The sequence below is a fragment of the Schistocerca piceifrons genome, chromosome 5 (assembly GCF_021461385.2).
Source record: "Schistocerca piceifrons isolate TAMUIC-IGC-003096 chromosome 5, iqSchPice1.1, whole genome shotgun sequence".
NCBI lineage: Eukaryota > Metazoa > Arthropoda > Insecta > Orthoptera > Acrididae > Schistocerca > Schistocerca piceifrons.
In genome coordinates this window covers 164,842,527-164,864,137 of record NC_060142.1, presented here as the reverse complement: position 1 = coordinate 164,864,137, position 21,611 = coordinate 164,842,527, and the positions used below count along the sequence as shown (strand labels likewise).

Genomic DNA, 21,611 nt, shown 5'->3' with positions numbered 1-21,611 from the left:
AAATAATAACTGGAACTCACAGAGGTAAAAAAACTGTTGCTTCCAGTATTAAATAACCGGAGTGTGTGGGGCAGCAGCCATTTGAAACCAAAGTGGTAAGTAGTACAAAAATACCCTGACCGGTAAATAGTTATCCTGATTGACTATCTCTGTCGTATTAAAGTATGAAATTAGTGATACACTGATGTAAGTACATCTTACGAAAATATGGTTGCCATGCAGTTTATGTATATCGTTGCAAGGCATATTAACTAGCAGATGAAATAAGGTACACTAAATAGCGTAATAATTCCGAGCAAGTCATACATTAGTTCCTGTGTAAGCGCCGTGACCATGATTACAGACAGCAACCTCCATCTGTTGGGCGACTGCTTCAAACAACTGCGCACGCTCGACCTGGGCGACAACGACATCTGTGTCCTGGAAGACGTACTAACTACGCTTCGGGACCTGAAACATCTCCGCAGCCTACGTCTAGAGGGAAACCCATGCTCTGTAAGTGTTTTCATTTTACGGTTTTCCAAACTCTTTCCCTTATACAAAGTCCTTCAATGGACTCATAACATAGGATACTCAAATCAAAATTTCTCTGCATGTACTGCTCATGATGAGATTCTACTTCTTACACAATACTCTTCGTTTACTGAACCATTAATTTTCTGTTCTTGTGTGTGTGTGTGTGTGTGGTGTGTGTGTGTGTGTGTGTGTGTGTTGACTCCTAGAGGAAAGATTTCGCATAATATTAAACGTTTTCTACCAAAAGTAATTAATCTACGGATCTTATTTACATCAATAAGAAACTACATAAGAAACAGTAACGTGAAATTTTTCCTCCTGTGCAACATGGACTCCAATAGCTACAAAGACTTTCTTCTCCTTAAATTTCATGTTTTAATGAGACCATTGTTTCGCTTCTTGGATTAATTGTATTCGACATCATCGGAAGCAGAGATGGTGCATTATGACTAACTCCTCCAAAGACTTAGATACGGCGTGTTGAATTATTTGAGTTCAAAAAAACCTTCCTTCTACGTTACTGATACTCGTGTAAGGTACATGAAGTAGAAGATTATTATGCGATATGGTGTCGAAAATCGGCGAAACTGGAGGAGTGCAATAACATTTCCAAAGAAGCACTCTGATCGTTCTACTGAAGAAATAAGAAAAGGGTGAATGTGAAAACTGTCGTACTATCAGCCTTGCACGCAAAAACATACAGGAAAGTAGGAGGAAACTGTGATGAAATTCTGGAAGATGATCTGTTTGATTGCAGGAGAGGTAAAGGTACCAGGGTACCAGACCTTACTTGGCGTAGAAGGAGTATAATGAAAGTCAGGACAGCTTTTGTCTGTATATGCTTTGGTGACACAGAGAAAGCCTTCAACAGTCTAATGAGTTGTTCGAAAGTCTGAGACTAACAGTATTAAAGGTCTATGCCTTACGGTTAACTTGAATAATCTCCAGTATGTGTCGCTGGGGGAGACAAAAATGGAGTGTTAAAAAAGAAAGTAGTTAACAAAGCTGTGAAAGGAGTGAAAAAAGGTTTAGGAAAACAAGTAACAGTATAGGGTGAACAGTTATCAATGCTAATGTTTACAGGAGACGTATCTATTGAGACTGGAAATAACAAGACCTATAACACTTGCTGAACAGAATATTTATTTCTCTACACTCTTACTCCGTATTCTGAGCTAACGTGAAAGCGATAAACAGTAGTAGAAGGAAGAACAACGAATCACTTAACATCAGAATAATAGCTGGAGCCTACCCAAGCTTATGTTGCAGACATTTAAGGACATAAGAATACTCACAGTAGCTTCACAGTATACAAGTGTACCTGAAATGAAAGTAGAAAATGAGAGCACTGGTAGAGTGGTTCATAACAAACAATCCACATAGTAACCCATGTCCGCACCCCTCAGCGTAAGGGGCTAGGCGTCGTTAACTGCGTCGCGCGCTGCCAAGAGGGTAGGCGCACAACATCCGAGTTGTCATGGCAGCAGGTCTGTAGGGCAACGATTTCAAGGTACACACATCAAAAAAAGTTTTGCATCACCCCACTTCCCAGAACTCATGACGTTGACTGTGGATATTGTATCACAGATATAGTCACTTTGACTGTTCAGAGAGGCCACTAAACACGCCCAAAGATGTAAACAACCATGCATGAGCAGCGCCTATTAGACGGAGGGAGTCCGACAGTCGAATAACTCCAGTCATTCCACCAGGGAGGAGGTATACGGCTCGTGTTGTCTGTAGTTCAACCATACCTCGACGGTCAATGTCGGCGTTCGATCGCGTCCGCACTATTACTTTGTACCAAGAAGGGCTCTCAACAAGGGTAGTGTCCAAGCGTCTCGGAGTGAACCTAAGCGATGTTGTTCGAACAAACTGTCGATGACATGCCTCGCTCAGGCTGCCCAGGAGCTACTACTGCAGCGGATAACAGCTACCTACGGCTTATGGCTCGGAGGAACCCTGACAGCAACGCCACCATGTTGAATAATACTTTTCGTGCAGCCACAGGACGTCGTGTTACGACTCAGACTGTGCGCAGTAGGCTGCACGATGAGCAACTTCACTCCCGACGTCCATGGTGAGGTCCATCTTTGCAGCCACGACACCATGTAGCACGGTACAGATCGGCCCAACAACATCCCGAATGGACCGCTCAGGATTGGCATCACGTTCTCTTGACTGGTGAGTGTCGCATATGCCTTCAACCAGACAACCGTCGGAACGTCTTTGGAGGCAACCCGCTCAGGCTGAACGACTTAGACACACTGTCCAGCGAGAGAAGCAAGGTGGAGGTTCCCTGCTGTTTTGGGGTGGCATTATGTGGGGCCGACGTACGCCGCTGGTGTCATGGAAATCGCCGTAACGGCTGTACGATACGTGAATGCCGTTTTCCGACCGATAGTGCAACCATATCGGCAGCATATTGGCGAAAAGTAGAATAACATGAAATGGCCGAAATAAAGAATAATAAAAGTGAAGTTAGAAAAAGCTTCCTTCTGTAATGTAATAAAATAAAAATAGTTGTCTCTTTTTCTTTACTAGCTGTATAATGTAATAGAATGAATATGAGCCGTGACTTATATAAAAAATAAACACATATTAATGCAATGGCTCAGCATAAAAGAGAAATAACTAATGTAGGAATATTATCAACAGTGTAATATGTTGTTTAATTTATCCCGACGTGTATAAGCACTCAGTAAACTAGCTCAGTCCTCAGGGGTTACGGAATTGTAAGTACTCATTTGTTTAACTATTAAAACACCACAGTTACTCCTCAATATATGCCTAGTCGACGTCAAGTTAAAAGTCGTGTGCTGATAGCACCAGAGAATATTTCACCAGTCTGTTCACTGTACAACAATAAATTCCGTAACTCAAAAACGTGGTCTCGTCTTGATTCAAGATGACAAGCGTAGCTTTTGCAAATAAAATCTTATACCAGAACTAGAATCCTGTGACCAGGCCTTCCTGCCTGGGATGTTAGCTTGTAATTTTGAGATAATCTGAAAGTGAATCTTATTAAATCACTTGCAGCGACCGCCAGGCTCGTAGAATATGAGAGAAAGGCTTAATTTTCTAACCGGCGGCACGTCTCTACGATGAGTTGAAAGAAAGTTCTTAATTATTTTTTAAGATGGTGCCTAACGATGAAGAATTTCCGTTAAGGCCCATGTCTACTCGAGACAACCAAGGCTTAGGATTACAAATGATTTCAACACGGACACAATTTTTAAATCACAAACAACTCTATTTTCAGTTTTGTTAATAACTCGCATTGGCTGATACAGCAAGATGAACCTTCGTTAAACGCTCCTTACGGCTCGCGTCCAGATCATAAGCCAAGAAGAAGTATAGTAATGACAAAAGAGGTCAGAGTTCAAACACAGAATCTCAATTCCATGGAACAGGCGTACATTGTAGCATAATATATTGTTCCTTGGTAAAACTCGCAAGTTACTCATACAATACTTCTCGTAAAAACATGTAATCTATACATTTCACATTCATGTCCATCCAGGAGAAACAGTGCACTTCAGCAGAAGAATATTGCTATTATCACACATTGGCACGGAATTAAGGACAATACTCTTTAAACTGTAAAACCAAATAATAATCAACGTGTTGCATAGAAGAAATTTAAGTTCTTTACTCAGTGCTCTTCTCAGAAGTCTGAATAAGTAGAAGTCAGATAAAAATATTAAAATTAAGAACGAAAAGTTTAATAATTTTTAATTTTTTTTAAAGATACAAAACGGTCATACTTATACCTACTGAATTATTTGAGAGTGCAACAATAAAAATCATACAGCAAAATGCGGTGCTCCTGAAAAAGCTGCGGGTCTTTCGAGATTAGTTCCCAGATTTCTCATCCACAGCGCCACTTGTCGTTGATATTAACTTATTTGATTTATCATTAGGTTTTTGTATTACTTTTTTATATTACTTATTACGCTACTTATGTCCACCTACATTTTTTTATGCCTCATGACAAATACAGTTGTTTTGTTTTATTATTTTATCGTACTTTCACCCCCACCCTGAGGAAAACTTCAAGATACGTATCTCATTAGTTGATTAGCTTCTGTTCTGGTATGATGTCTGCACTTGTTGTTTCGCTTCTTTATACAACACTGAAGAGCCAAACAACTGGTATACCTGCGTAATATTGTGTAGGGGCCCCACGAGCACGAAGAAGTGCTGCAACACGATGTGGTATGGACTCTACTAATGTCTGAAGTAGTGTCAGGGGGAAATGACACCATGAATCCCGCAGGGCTGTCCACAAATCCGTAAGAGTACGACGGGGTGGAGACCTCTTCTGAACAGCATGTTGCAAGACATCCCAAATATCCTCAATAATGTTCATATCTGGGAAGTTTGATGGCCAGCTAAAGTGTTTAAACTCAGAAGAGTGTTCCCGGAGCCATTCTGTAGCAATTCTGACCGTGAGGGGTGTCGCATTGTCCTGTTGGTACTGCCCAAGTTCGTCGGAATGCACAATAGACATGAACAGATGCAGGTGATCAGACAAGATGCACACACGTATCACCTGTCAGAGTCGTATCTATACGTTTCAGAGGTCCCATATCACTCCAACTGCACACGCCTCATACCATTACAGAGTCTCCACTTGCTTGAACAGTCCCCTGATGACATGCAGGGTCCATGGCTTCATGAGGTTGTCTCCATATCCGTACACGTCCATTCGCTTGATACAATTTGAAACAAGACTCGTCCGACCAGGCTACGTGTTTCCAGTGGTCAACAGTGCAATATCAGTGTTGACGGGCCCAGGCGAGGCGTAAAGCTTTGTGTCGTGCAGTCAGCAAGAGTACACAAGTGGGCCTTCGGCTCCGAAAGCTCATATCGATGACGTTTCATTGAACGGTTCGCACGCTGACACTTGTTAATGTCCCAACATTGAAATGTGAAGCAGTTTGTAGAATGGTTGCGCTTCTGTCACGTTGACCGATTCTCTTCAGTTGCCGTTGTTCCCGTTCTTGCAGGATCTTTTCCCGGCTGCAGTGATGTCGAAGATTTGATGTTTCACCGGATTCCTGATATTCACGATACAGTCGTGAAATGTTCGTGCGGGAAAAGCACCACTTCTTCGCTGTCTCTGAGATACTGTGTCCCGTTGCTCGTGCGCCGACTATAACACCACGTTCAAACTCACTTAAATCTTGGTAACCTGCCATTGTAGCAGCAGTAACCGTTCTGACAACTGCACCAGACACTTGTGGTCTTATGTAGGTGTTGCCGACCGCAGCGCCGTATTCTTCCTGTTTATGTATCTCTGTATTCGAATAAGCATGCCTATACCAGTTTGTTTGGCGCTTCATTGTATTTGTACAGGCTCCATGAACCACATGTAAGCTTCTACGACCTCTTTTGGTACGTGTGAATGGATTCAATATTGTATTACTTACTGCTTCTATATTTTTAGGACCACAACATTTTACTACATGCACGTTATTGTTGATACTTGCAAATAAAGCGATAGGTATAACTAAGTACAATTTTAGCTTTAAATTTTTAAAAAGTTTTAAGCATTTAGTCCTTAATTTTAATATTCTTCTCTGATCTCCACTTATTTGTAGTTTATTTCCCCGTACAGCCCTCTAAAGGAGGGCACTGCGTGCTCGCAACCGGTAAAGAAATTAAATTTCTTTTATGCAACAGTTTGCTTATTATTTCGTTATATACATCTACAGTTGCTGATGATGGCTAAAATACTAAGTTTTTTAAAGCGTAAGCCTGGAGCATGGCAGTTACGGAAGTGAATCATGGGCAAGAGGTGACTGTAAAACAGAAACTGGAAGCATCTGATAAGTTATGTTGTAATGGGATATTAAAAATTACGTGTACAAGTACATTTGAAATGAACGGGTAATGGTAGGTACGGCCGAGAAAAATCCTTAGCAAGGGAATGGGCATCTAGTGTAATATCTGGTGCACAGCTGCAGCATCCTTGCAAAAGACTGAATGTGGAGAGTGAAGACGCGGTAAAGCAGGAAAGCTGTAGGTATAGTTACGTATAGGTGAGTATGGTAAAGCGGTCACTTCCGGGAGATGGGGAGGCGTGCCGGCCTCGGATCGAATCCGCCCGGCGGATTAACGACGAGGACCGGTGTGCTGCCCCAGCTTCAGTGTCGTATTTAGGTGGTTTTCTACATCCAAGTAAGTGAATACCGGACTGGTATCTACTTTCCACCACAGTTACAGGATTCACAAACATTCACATTGCACATAAGATAACACTAGGTGAAGACGGATGGGGTCCACAAACTCCGTCACGGGGGGGGGGGGGAGGGAGGGGGAGGGGGGGGGAGGAATGGTGACGTCTGAAGGACATACGGTTATCCAATACCATTAAGAATACCAAATCCGAAACAACATGCAACAAGAAAAAGAAGGAGAAGACAGTTGCAGGAGTAAACAAAAATTACAAAATGCCTAGGAGATTTTCGAAGAGAAAACAAAGCGGGAGAGGAAAAAAAGATGGAGGAAACCATCAAATCTGTCGAAAGACTGACGACATGAAGAAAATAGCAAGTTAAACTTCAAATTATTTGGTAAACCGTATTAAACGCTGCACACTTTCCTCAACTTGAAGCAATAGCAATACAGAGCACTAATGGCAGTATTAATAGAAGTGAACTACCGAAACGTGAATAGTTCGTTTCGTCTACAAATTAAAACCAGCTGATTAGCAACCACCAGATCAGCCTGTTAATAAAACAGTATATTGTGGCATCACCTTGTCGTTTGAAACTATGTTGACGTACGACTGTTTCAATCGACAGGCATCAGGTAGCGTCATGAAACCAGGACATTTTATCGAGAATTACCGAGGGACGTGTAGAAAAAGACCAAGCCTTGGCCACTTTAATCAGGCTGAAGTGAATGTGCAGAGATTGAATGAAGATACACCAAAAATACCACACCTTGTCGTTTGAAACTATGTTGACGTACGACTGTTTCAATCGACAGGCATTAGGTAGCGTCATGAAACCAGGACATTTTATCGAGAATTACCGAGGGACGTGTAGAAAAAGACCAAGCCTTGGCCACTTTAATCAGGCTGAAGTGAATGTGCAGAGATTGAATGAAGATACACCAAAAATACCACACATTACCATCCCCAACACGGTGTACGATAAACGTTAGCATTCAAAACAGCTTCCAATCGTCTCATAATGCATAAATAAATGTTCTGCACGGTTTCAAGGACATCTTATACCATTCTTCCTGTAACTTAGTGCCACGATGAGGTAACGGTGACTGAGGTGGAAATGCGACAATTCATCGCCGTGCTCACAAACCAGTCCTCGACGATGCGAGCTATGCGAACAGGGGCCCTGTCGTCTTGAAGCGCAGCATGACTATAGGGGAACAGACATTGTACTACGGGAAAATGGTCAGACAATCCTCGGCAGTAATGTGACCTTCCAGAGTAACAATGGCGCCAATGGAATATACCACGATGTGCTGTCCAAATCATCACTGAACCCTCACCATGTTTACTCTTGGGACATAAACACGGACAGACGTTGGAAACAGTGCGAAACAATACTCAGTCGACCAAATGAGTTTCTTCCATTGCTCCATAGTCCAGGTTTTATGGCTTTGGCAACACGTTCTCCGGTCACGGGCATGAGTGGATTTGTAATTCCAGCTCGTCCTTCAATTACCTCCTTATGGAACTCACTTCGCGTCGTTTGATGCTGACAAGCGTCGCGAGTGCGACATTCATTTCTGCAGTGGCTTTTGCAGCAATTGTCCTCTTATTTTTTGTCACACAATTCTCTATCCGTCACGATCACTCAACAACACTTCCGTCCGCGTTGTGACTTAGCGGATGACGTTCTTCTGCTCTTCCCGAATGCGCTATACATCTTCGATACGGTGGCTCTTGAAACACGAAACAGTTCGGCTTCCTTGGTCGCCGAAGCACCCACCATAGAAGCACCAACAGTTTGCGTACGTTCGAAATCACTTGGCTTCCACATAATGCAATCACAACCAAGCGAAACGCTGTTCTCGACGTGACTGACACATGCAAAGCGATGAATACATTGCGCAGTGGAGTTCATTGCTCATGGTTCGTAGAATAGCGAAATCTGCAAGCTTGGCTACACCCTGCATTTATGTTAAAGCACGCTTTTCTCGCGTTGTTTCCGTGTTTCTGCACAACCAGTGTATGTAGCAGTAGTTAAGAAGAGACGAAGAAACTTGCACAGGATAGATTAACGCAGAAAGCTGCATAGAACCGAGATGAAAGACCACAACAATAACAACAACAACATATCGCGTACAAGACGATATGCGGCCAGAGTCTTTGAACAGTGGCCTTGGTACCGTTTCAGATGTGCGAGGTGTACCGTGAGGCCGTGATCCTGAACGCGCCCAGTCTGCACTTCCTGGACGACATCGAGCTGTGGAACATGGACCGATACGTGCCCGACGACCTGGACATGCGGCCCCACCTGTCGAAGGGCGTGCTGCTCTTCTTCTGCTACCGGCTGATAGGGCTGCCGCAGCCACGCCCTATGGTGGTGTCTGGCAAGGTAAGGCAACACTGTGCCTGTCTCTACAGTCTGTTCCATGTCACTCATTCAAACAGTAATGTTGTGAACTACTTTGGCGGTTTTTGGCGGAATGGCTTATATGCTGAAATGGGTCTAAATTTTTCAAAGTACATTGCATGAAGTGTGTATCTTTGCTATCCTACGCACTTCGATAGTCATCAACGACGATACAGAGACGAGCTCCTCCCCTCAACACACAGATTACCACAAACAGTGTTACACTCTGAAAAAAATACGACGATTAACAATGTAACACAGTTAATGGTTTCGCAGCTGGTGTTTACTCCAGTCAAGATTTCTAGCACAGAGGTCAGATCTATATGTAAAACTATCCACTGACGTTTCGTTCCCATCTGCAGAACCCGTTTCCAAAGAAGAGGACTAACAGTTGCCAGTTTATCTCTGAAGATGTCTCCGAAAGATGGGAGCGAAAGGTCAGTATGTAGTTTTTGCTGTCTTCTCCAGAAGGTATGGGACCGGCGTACGTAGAAAAGTGTTGTTGCCTACGGATTAGACGTAACATAGTGGTGGTAGTAAGTTCCTATGGGACCCAACTGCTGAGGTCATCGGTCACTAGGATTACACACCACTTCATCTAACGTAAACTAACTTACGCTAAGGACAGCGCACACACCCATGCCCGTGGAAGAACTCGAACGTCTGAGAGGGGCGGGGGGCGGGGGGGGGGAGGGGGGGGAGGGGTTGCCGCGCGAACTGTGGCAAAACGCCTCAGACCGCGGGGTACCCCGCGCGGCGCTAACATGGTTAATGCCTGCAATACCAACACATTTTCCTTAACGCGCGTTACTAAGGGGGAGGGCTGTACTTTATTCCCATCGAAAATGCGGTAACTGTTGTTGACTTACATTAACAACATACTTTTTAAAGCGATACAGATGTGAAAATAGGATACAGAACCCGAAAATATCTTTCAACACACTCTTAACAATATCAGCGCACTCCCAATAATGTGGATTACCAACGGGGTGGTTCTTTATGTCCCCCATAAAAAAATTGAAAATGCATTTTTGGTTAATTGTTGTTTGCTTTTACTCACAACATTAATATATAAGTAAGGTCCTGAACCTGAAAATATGAAAGACGCCATTCATTGGGAAAAGTAATATTTACTGCTAAAACTTAAATTTTTGGCCTAAGTTTAACTGAAAAATTTAAAACATTTATGAAATCTGACAGAAGAATTCATTAAAAACAAATAAATATTTATTTTAAAATATGAAGTAGCTAACTAGATCATAATATTTCCAAAATGTGGGCATAAAGTCTCTCCGCCTCCCCCCAACCCTTTGTATTGCGATGGTTAATGTTAGAGGAAAAGAAATATGACACGCATGTGCCTTGTATCATGGTAATAGTTGTCTAGTGGACATTCATCCACCAAACTTGAATATAAGCAGACACACAATTCCATTCAGTAGATGGTGATAACTCCCTGCGCAGGCCCTGGTTGGCCCGTAGGTGCTGAGCGACTGCTGCGTCATCTTCCACCAGTGGCGTCATTGGATGTGATATGGAGGGACGTGGGTTCACCACACCGCTCTCCCGGCCGTTGTCAGTTTTCGCGACCTGGAGCCGCTTATAACGGTCAAGAAGTAGCTCCTCAGTTGGCACCATAACGCTCAGTGCATCCCGCTCCAATCTTCCTACCAAGAAGACATTCCTGGCAGTACCGGGAATCAAACTCTAGTCCTCCACATGACAGACAGTCCCGCTTACCACTCAGATGTCGAGGTGGACACTCGGTCGGTAGCACAGCAGGACAATCTTCGGACAGTCGGCAGACAGTAACAAGACCCTGTCTCATTGAGTGTCTCCGATCTCATCTACAGTCGCCACCAAGAAGGGGCAAATTGGATATTATACAACCAGTGTTAGTTATTGTCTATTGTAACTAGACAGATTGCTGCAAGTGAAAACTGAACTATATTGCGACGCACAATCTTCAAGCCACTTTTAAGTATATCTTAAAACTTCTGTCAATAAATCATTTTAAATTATTGCGACTTATTTTTGTCATACCTATGGTTATCTTCATTTGGCCCTGTGTTGAATCCGCGCAGTTGCAACGTGGAAGCAAACCACCTTCACTTCATGCCACCTTTATCTGTTTGGCGTCAAGTGCATTTAGTGAATACAACAGTTTTATATATCGGCCGCAACCTCTCAGCCTTGAAGACTGTAATGAATATTGCTACTGGATTCTTCCAGCTTTCGGATACCTTATTCATAATGAACAATAATCTTAAGATTCCTCGAAACCTACAAGTTAGACAACATATTACCTGTTATAACAAGGTGAATGAGGTTCTAGATTCACAATAAGACAGTGAATGGAATTGTGTTTGGCTTGGTGTTTGTGTACAATGAGAGGCACAAAGATTGCCCAGCCCGAATAATTTAGCGTCCAAGAACAGAGGCATGTCCAAGTTCGGAAGTGCCAGTCTTCACAACTGTTGTGGTCTGTGGAACTTCAGCTTGGTCTTTACATCGTCATATAAAGGCAATATAATAGTTGGCATGCAGTGTGTGTCGAGATTCATTGCAATTTAACTCATCGTATCATTTCTTTTGAAAATCATTATCCGGACACGTAGAAACGGTTTACGTATGAGAACTCCAAGTCGGTAGAACTGCTACAAAGGGGAGCGTTTTTTATTTGTTTTAGTGGCTGAGTAGATAGGCTGATGGGTTACGAACTTAAAGGACGAGCGTTGGAATCCAGCTGGAGTCAATTGTCATTTTTTTTTTTTTTGTTACTTAGACTTGTGCAGGTGATATTTTAAACCTTCACTACAAATTGTGCAGTTCTAGGCTTTTCTAAGTTCCACATACAAAAGATTCCATTTTATAATAGTCCAATCTTTAAACAAACAGACAAGTGCTCATAGTAAAAATATTGAAAATGAATGTATTTATTTATAATTACGCCGACCGCCAGCTCGTGTCTCTATAGCTTCCAGCTAAGAGAAACATGGCAGCAGCCTGGCATTTTTCTCTAAACCCTACCCGCGGCTTACGCGAGAGAGTGGATGTCACTTCCAGTATCTGTTGTTTACAGTTTAATATTTATTCTTCAGCTACTGTAGACCAATTCGACAGTTATGCGCAAAAGAAGGCATCGATAGCTCCTTGGCAGCGTGTCAGTTTATTGTACTGGTAGCTGTCGTATGTGTCGGATCGACTCATCGAATCCCACAACAGCCATTTTTTTATGGCGTTGCAAATGTTTTGTGTTTTACTTAGTTTTTGATATTAAATTATAATTTCTTTTTTTACCTTTTTCAATATTCTCTTCACTAAATAACTAATTATGGTTTGTGAATTTGATCTCTAAAAATAATCTTACTTGGAAGGCAATATTTATCTGACCTCCCATAAAAATAAAAATAATTTTCCTTGGTAGGTGATATTTTTATGATCTCCAATAAGAAACAAATAGTATAGTAGCAGGCAGATTTGTATTTTGAAATTAATATTGTTGGCCTAATAACTATGTAGGCCTTTTACGGAAAAATGAAATAAAATAAAATGAAGAGAAGGTTAGATACAGCTTCAGTATTTTGTCCACATGCCATTGGCATTAAGATCGTCTTGGATCCTCCGAGGCGTAGAATTTACGAGTCTGTGGAAAAAGTCCTCATCCATAGCAATTCTCTCCCATGAAGAATGAACTAAATCCAATAGGGTATTCACAGTTCCTGAAGGGAGGTTTGACCAACTGTCCCGCAGAGTCTTTTTAAGTTGAGCCCATTCTTGCTCTATGGAGCTGAGATCAGGTGACTTCTGAGGCCACAGAAAGCAATAAATAATGCTGTCCCCCTTTGAAAACAGATCTGAGTCCTGATGCTAGGGTGTGATGGATAATTATCACGTTGGCGTACCAAAGCCGAGCTACAGGGATGATTGTATTTTCAAGGAAATGTTCGTAGCATGCTGACTTGAGCTTGCCTTGGATACGTCCCAGATTTCCTGCACCGGTGTAAGACATCCAGCCGCAGCATTTCAAACTCATGTATCCGCTTCTAGCGGAAGTGGCTGCGAAGCGGGCGCCATTCGTTGCTCATCTGTACAGTAAACAAGAACAGGAAGCATCAACACCATAACGACCGTCCTGCCGCAGATGCATTAGCACTGTTTTCAAAGAGAGCAATTAGTCGCTCACACATATTCATATCAGCCATTATGAAGCAGACCTGTCCCGTAAGCCAATCAGCTTATACGTTTCTCTTAATAGAAAACTATAGAGACACCAAGTGGCGGTCGATGTAATTACAAATAAATACATCGATTTTTGATATTTTTACTATGACCATTTGTCCTTTTGTTTAAAAATTAGATTATTATAAAAATGAACCTTTTGAAAGGATGTGGAACCTAGAAAAGCCTACAACAGCACAATTTGTAGTGAATTAAGGTTCAAAATATTACCTGCACAGATGTAAATAATAAAAAAAGTGATAACTGAGCACAGTTAGATTCTAATGCTCGTCATCTATGTTCGTATATCGTCAGCCTATATCCACTTCTTTTTAGTCTTGCTTTGTTCGTTATTTTCGGTTGCATTTGCTCAGAGCGGACGTTTCACGACATCCGTTCTAGTCCATCGTTGATCCATTCATTCAGGATTTTTTTTTTTTAATTAGAGAGGGCAGATCACCAGCTGCTAGTACACGTTGATTCACGGCGCCGGCATCCGCTCAGCCATTGAATGATGTGAAACGTTCGTAGTTGTAGTAATTTAACCTACGTGCAGTTCTTATATTTCACCCGTTTCTAAGTGCTCGAATAATGATTTTCAAAAGAAAAGTTACGATGAGTTAAATTGCAATGAATCTCGACATATAGTGCACCCTGACTATTATATTGCTTCTATTTGACGATGTAAACACAAAGCTGAAGCTCCACAGACCACTAGAGTTGTGAACACTGGCACTTCTGAACATTAGCATGCGCAGTGCTCTGTTCTTGGACTCTAAATTTTTCGGGCCGGGCAATCTTTTTTACTCTCATTGTACATTGTACTTCTACGAGTTTTGTCTTTCAAGTTAACGTTGAAAGAAGACTGACAATGGTCTCTTCCGTAAATTAAAGGCAAAGAGAGCTGACAAGCGAATGAGATGCGGCAGTTGCACTCCCAAGACGATATTTGGTGCTGGTGGAGAATCGTGGAGGCGTTGATCGCTTGCAGACCTGATTTATACACATGATCATGCCATAACTGCTGCTTACAAGGGGAGGCCGCCAATTGTGAAATTCAGATTCGATTCATACAGCGCATAATAAAAGCTCATGGCCAGAGGTGTAATGTGGCAAAGCACCAAGATGCACTTCTCAGCCGTTCTCGAGAAAATCGACATTAACTGTCGCTGCGCTGCCGCCGCTGTGAAATACTCTCTACGATTAATTGTTTCCTACAGCGTCGTGGCGCAGCGGTAAGCGCTCGGGTTCGTAATCCAAAAGTCGCCGGATCGTATCCCGCGCCATGCAACTTTTTTTTATTATTTGTTTTTTTGTAATTCAAATGTATACACACACACACACACACACACACACACACACACACACATATACACATTATATATAATTCCCGGCAATCAGTTCCAACAATTATGCATATAATAAGTTGTTGAAAGGAGACGTAGAAACGATATTCCGAAACGAATACGTATATTGTAAGTCAAACGTTCGAATTAGAATAGAGACCCCACGAACACAAATTTGCTGTGGCAGGTATGAAATATAAAAAAATGGTTCAAATGGCTCTGAGCACTATGGGACTCAACTGCTGTGGTCATAAGTCCCCTAGAACTTAGAACTACTTAAACCTAACTAACCTAAGGAGAGCACACAACACCCAGCCATCACGAGGCAGAGAAAATCCCTGACCCCGCCGGGAATCGAACCCGGGAACCCGGGCGTGGGAAGCGAGAACGCTACCGCACGACCACGAGATGCGGGCCCAGTATGAAATATAAACTCCGTTACTCGCTCGTTGCACTTGATGGACAGATGTTGAATGGGCCGAAACGAGCCGCCGCATAACAGCGTAGTTGCCTGCTAACTTCGAAAGAAGGTAGATGCGGTCCCTAGCGCAACTTATAACATCGTCGAAAATCAGTGCGTACGTGAGAGCTTTGGTACATCCTGTTAAACAAACGGAAAAATGGAGACGGCACAATTGGAGAGCGATCCGGGCCCTTCGCATGAAAGTGATGTGATCGAAGAAGATTCTATACACAGTGAAGTGGCGAAACAACAATTGAAAGATGCGTTGGTGTATTTTGAAAGCCTCCTTCGTAACAGTAATCGCATCGCAGCAGAACCGTCATCATCAATCAACGAAGAAGCCATGGTAATTGGGGAAGAAATGTTCTAGAATACGCTGCAAATGCTCACCGAAAAAACCCTGCTTCATGATGAGGAACTGATAGACATTAATGAAATCGACGCTAATAATGCCTACGAAGTCGTTGAAACGAGTCCCATTGCCAAAGAATCGTCAGACGAATACGAGCCGGACGATAAGAAAAAAAAGGGTACGATTATATTTCTCTGGATTACAAAGTTAGAGCTGTAAATCTGGCCAAAGAACATCCAGGCTGGAGTCTCAAAACTCTACAAAAAAAAAGGGGTGCTCTCGTTTGACAAATATGGCCTATTTATCCAGGTGGGAAGAGCAAATCAAACGTGGCGGTAGCAAATTTGATAAATATTGTACCATCGATTCATGGGTGCATGATCGCTTCGTAGAAGCTCGACAAAACTTCCAGCAAGTTACTACCAGAAACCTGCAGCAGTGGGCCTTGGGCGCTGCAAGTCAGTTCCCTGATTTCAACTTCAAAGCTTCAAAAACATGGGTCACCGAATTTAAAAAGAAGCATGGTATTCGGCAACGGAAAATCACAAAATTTGTTTCCCGGGAAGAGATGGCTACCCAAGACGAAATTTTGGCCGCAGCGGACACATATCGGATCCAGACGCGAACGTTGATAAACTTCGACAAAGATTTCGTAATTAATACTGATCAAACAGGTACGTAAAGAGCTGTTCACAAATGTCATATGATATGATGATAGAATATGATAATCTGATATATGATTGACAACACAGATTTCGTATATTTCTTATATAAACTATATTTTTATATTTTGTTTGTCAGGGTGCCAGTACCAGTCCACGTTCAACAGAACTCTCGCCGAAAAAGGGTCAAAGGCTGTCCTGGTAACCAGGCACGACATGAACAAGGTGACGCATTCGTATACGGCGCAATATTCAATCACGATGTCTGGACGAGTCTTGCCTCTTGTTTTCCTATGCCTCCAAGAGTCCACAGGTACGTTTGGACCCAGAGTACAGAAAACAGTCGACGAGTACGCCAAGAAGTATACCAACGTTGGTATTACATCCTCCAAATCCGGTAAACTAACAACGGGTTTGTTCATGGACTTCTTGCGTAATGCTTTGCAACCATACGTACAAAAGAAAGAGTTTCTCCTTCTGATCGACTCTTGGGGTGGGCAAACGAACTCGGCGTTATACGATGAGATGTTCCAGGACGATAAGAAGTTACCAAAGTGCACTCCTCTCGTCCAACCGTGTGACGTGTATTTTTACCGGCAGGTAAAAAATTTGATCAAGCGCCTCCAAAATTGTGCTTTTTTAATCGAGCGAAACCGTGACATCACCTCCAGAGACGATTGTATAAAAATCCAATCCATCGTCCACCACCAATTGTCTTCTCCGAATTTTGCCGATATGATACGATACGCGTGGTGTGCATCAAACCTGACGAACGATAGAACAATTTTTCAAAATGTCAATCAGGTGTGTTTCCCAACAGGTAATTTAAAAAACAATTGTTCTTGTAAAAACGCATCGTTTATCAGATATGCTCGATGTCGTGCTGTTTTCTGTTTTCCATGTTTCTATGATAACTATCACTCTGGTTTGTGCGATACTCCAGCTACTTCTGGTCACTAATTGTTCATGATGTGCCAGTATATACCGAACTTTTCAATAAATTGTATCCACTTGAATATTATTTGTGATATTGTGTTTCATTTCAAGTATTATTTTTCCACGACAAACGACTTTCAACAACTTATTATATGTATAATTGTTGCAACTGATTGCCGGGAATTATATATAATGTGTGTGTGTGTGTGTATACATTTGAATTACAAAAAAACGAATAACAAAAAAAAGTTGCATGGCGCGGGATTCGATCCGGCGACCTTCGGATTAAAAACTCGAGCGCTTACCGCTGCGCCACGACGCTGTAGGAAACAATTAATCGTAGAGAGTATTTCACCGCAGCGGCAGCGCAGCGACAGTTAATATCGATTTTCTCGACAACGGCTGAGAAGTGCATGTTGGTGCTTTGCCACATTACACCTCTGGCCATGAGCTTTTATTATGCGCAGTATGAATCGAATCAGAATTTCACAATTGGCGGCCTCCCCTAGTTAGTCAACTGGAACTTGGCCGACAAGTACTTACTTGTATTTCTACTGAGAAAGAATGAATTACTGGAAATCTGGAGCGTATGGCGTAGTCGACCTTCTCTGTCGACGACGTCTCATAGCTCAGCATGGAGGAGCATTACTAGTCTTACTTAGCTTTCTTTTCGCGATGAGGGCCAGATCACCGTGCACAGCCACAACGCTCCTCTTCCACTGGACTCTATTTCTTGCTTTCTGCAACCAATCACCCTCTAAGCTGGTCTACAGCAAATTCTCACCGATATCATCACTCCAACTTACCTTCACTTTACCTAGTAATCTTCTTCCATGGGGATTAAAATCTGTGGATGTGAAAGGCCATCAGTGTTTATCCATCTTAGCGGTATGACCTACTCATATAAGCGGGTGGTTTACATCAAGCCAACAAAACTTTGGCTGTGTAGGTTTCATCCAGCTCACAATTGTGCTGGATTCTCCGTTTTCCAGTGATCTCATGTTGTACCGAGCCGAACTCGAAAACTAGATTATTATTTAAGTCTTTTTCCGGACACTCCTAGTTTCGCAACTACACAATCCTACGAATTTGATCAGCATTTCCTTCTGCTGGAGTATGAAATGACTTGAGAGACTACCCGACATAAAAAAACTGACTGAGTAGTGAAGTACGCATGCTTTTCGTCTTGGAACTTCGTTTTGATTTCTGCCTCACACGATGCACCCTCGTTAAGATTACTCTCTTCCCCCAGATATTTAAAATTATGAACCATTTTGTGGGGTCAATTTCTTATTAACACTGCCTGAAGTAAATCTCTTTAATTGAAATCAGTTCTGCTCGTCACCAGATACTCAGTCTTCAGTTCATCACCAGAATACCAGTCTTGTTCACTGCTGCCTCCACATCTTCACTCACCCGCATCAGGAATTACGTGTAGATCTGGACCACAGGGCAACGTCGCCGACCGATACGAGATTTGTGATTTTCTCACCATCGTTCCCTTTAATATTCTTCTGGAGCGATTCCCTTATTATCTTTTCGAGAGCCACGTTGCGTAATTTTAACGGTTTTCTAGCATCAAAAGGGAGCGCGTAATGCACTCCCTAGCAACGTAAGGGAGGAAGTCCCGATCATTTTGTCAGAGACCAGAAGCTGGAAGAAATCTACTACATTTTGAGGTACCAATAAACAACATGTCTCATGCACCTTCCTGTAAAGTGACTCTCAATTTAATTGTCTTTGTAGCAGTATCTGGTATTCACCAACTTCGGCCAGTCAGTAGTTTCGAATAATTCTGCACTTCCTGTACTGTATGATAGGTGGGTAACAATAACTGTCAGCTAAATCACAGAATGTTTTATGTGCAGATGTACAACACTTTTTCTGATCTCTTATCTGTTAATAGTGATAAGATGTAACTAAATTAATGTCCCTCCGGGAAAATGAACAAACTTTCTTTACATTAACATAAAAACATAATATATGATATGCGATGTGGCTAAAAGAGCCGAACTTCTGTGCGAAATAAAATATGCAGTTTTATTTGTTCTTTATTTTTTTGTGCGCAATAATAGATTCTTCATCACCAAGAGGATGTTTTTGAGCCTTGTTTATTTACTTGCTATATGTCAGTGACATAAAATTGCAGTTTTTTAAAAACTAAGTGGCAAATCCACGATATCAAAGATATTGGTGGTACGAATACTGTTTCCTCTTTATGTTATTGTTTAACATTGTTGCTTTAATGAAATTGTACAAAGATTGGTGTATACTGTGTCTCGTTCCATTATATAATTTACATGCGTCAAGGTTTCGGAATGAAACAGTTGATGAACTGACGTTTGGCCTGAAACCATGAAGCAGCGTTCATGAATTGATTCAGTGGGATGGTTGAAACTCCATTTTCATATACTCTTGTCGGTCGACTTATGTCGATAGAATGCAGTTGTTTCAGTATACCACTCTTTTTATTTACCGTCACAGAACTTTTAATGCAAGGAGTTTGCAGTAAACCAGATCACAGATACTAGCATTACATCAATCAAAGATATCCTCGTAAACGTTTTTGTGTGTATCATTTTACCGAATCTTCCCAACCCCTGTCAACCTCCGTGGGTGCTATCTGCTGTCCTTCTGGAGTACGCAAAGCTGGGTTACCAAATTGGACGTCGACACTTCTTGCAGACGTACATCTAATTCGTGAAAGCTTCTAGGTTCCATGATATTTTTCTTGGTCCCTCTTTCCCAGAAGACGTCTGCTAGCTTCTGGCGTAGTTTGAATTCTTTGGTCAGACCGTGTGTGACAGTAGGTTCTGGTCCAGTGGGCACAATAGTTCGTCACCGACCAGAAAGTGTGCCCGTGTCAGAGGTTCCACGTATACGAGATAGACTTCGAGTTTAGTGCAGCTATTATGCTGACCAAGGTGGCATGGTCTTGTTCTGCTGGTAATCTTCATCGTCCCAACATTTTCCATCCCAACATTTTCCACAAAGTCCGCGGCTCGTGGTCTTGTGACGCCGGCACGGTAGCTCAGCGTGTGCGGTCAGAGGAAGAAAAAAACTCTGAGTGAACGGATCAACGACGAACTTCAACAGGTGTCATGGGACGTCCGCCCCGAACATATTCAACGAACAATTACGTACAAAATGAGATAAAAAGAAAAAGTGGCTAGCGTTGCTACCTCTGGATCATGGGGTGCCGGGTTCGATTCCCGCCCGGGTTCGGGATTTTCTCTGCCCGGGGACTGGGTGCTTGTTTTGTCTTCATCATTCCATCAGCATTCGTGACAGTGGCTAGATTGGACTGTGTACAGATTGAGAATTTGTACGGGCGCTGATGAACGCGCAGTTAAGCGCCCCACAAATCAGACATCGTCATCATCATTTTCCACAAGAATCGCTTGGCGGTGCCCACCAGCCTCTCCCACCATTCTCCCCACCAATATGCCCGAGGGGCGTTGAACTTCCAAGTGGTTTCGTTTGTGTCGAGGAAGCGATGTGTCTCTTAGGTGTTCAGTCAGTTCCACAGTTCAGACAATTCTGCGTTGAGACATGGAATATCTTTGCGTTGCCAGTGTACATAGCATGTGGCAATCCATGCCTGCTAGCAAATCTCTGTAAGGCTACCAAAAGTGTGTCGATGTTCGTACTGGAGTAGAGTTCTAAATGCACAGCACATGTTACTGTACAAATGAAGAGAGTTATATAAGCCTTTTCCATGAAAATGTCTATCTGGATTTAGAGAGGACATGCAAAGTATATGCCAGTGACAGTACACCACTTGGATGGTCTCATTCGATCTGTGGATTTGGAAGCGCCAGTTTGTTGTCGTCTTTGAGTCTTCATGCTCATGTATCGTAAACATGTATGTGGGATCCTTTTAATGGATTGACGACCTTTAAGTATTCATAATTCTTTTAGAAGTTCGGATAACATAATTCTGACAGTAAGATTACGAAGTTTAACATCTGTGTGAAAGACGAGGTGTGTCGTAAGTAACGTGGCACATCAAAGAGCACTGGACGCCGTTGCTCAGTGTTGAGGTCTACAAACTGAAATCTACCTTCCAAATGAAGGAGTCCGTCTTCAGTAAATGAATGAAACCGTTCGATTTTAGAGTTTTGCTGGATGGGTTTAACGTTCTGAAGCGTGTAAATTTCCCGTGTGTAACACGGTCTTTGGACTACTCTGATCCAGTAGGTAGGAAAAAAAAAGGATAATGCATTGACAATGGCTAGTTTCTAGCCGTAATCTAGCTCTTCCAATAAAAATTCCAAAGGACGACTGATAGCTGAAATCTACTATTTACAGTATAGAATAATATTTTCTACAGACTTACCATCCAGTCATATGTAACTGATAATTACTATTAACATTTATCAGTAGTGGATATCATTACTGATGAGGTGACATCAATATAAAACTTTATCTTTACTTTCCGTCTATTGTTCTTCAGTTATACAGCATGTTCGGTTGCTATTCACACATTTCTTCCTTAAACACTCCAGTGGCTTAAAATAT

At 42.3% G+C, this 21,611-nt stretch overlaps 1 protein-coding gene across 1 annotated transcript in view; it reads left to right on the top strand.

The window, feature by feature from the left end:
- Nucleotides 1-333: 333 nt before the first annotated feature.
- The window catches only part of LOC124798838 (leucine-rich repeat-containing protein 43-like), a 90,161-nt gene continuing 68,883 nt past the window's right edge, over nt 334-21,611 (top strand). Inside the window, exons 1-2 of the mRNA XM_047262369.1 lie at nt 334-495; nt 8,892-9,092. Coding sequence (XP_047118325.1) covers nt 334-495; nt 8,892-9,092 — 363 coding nt within the window. The remainder of the gene's footprint in view (nt 496-8,891; nt 9,093-21,611) is intronic.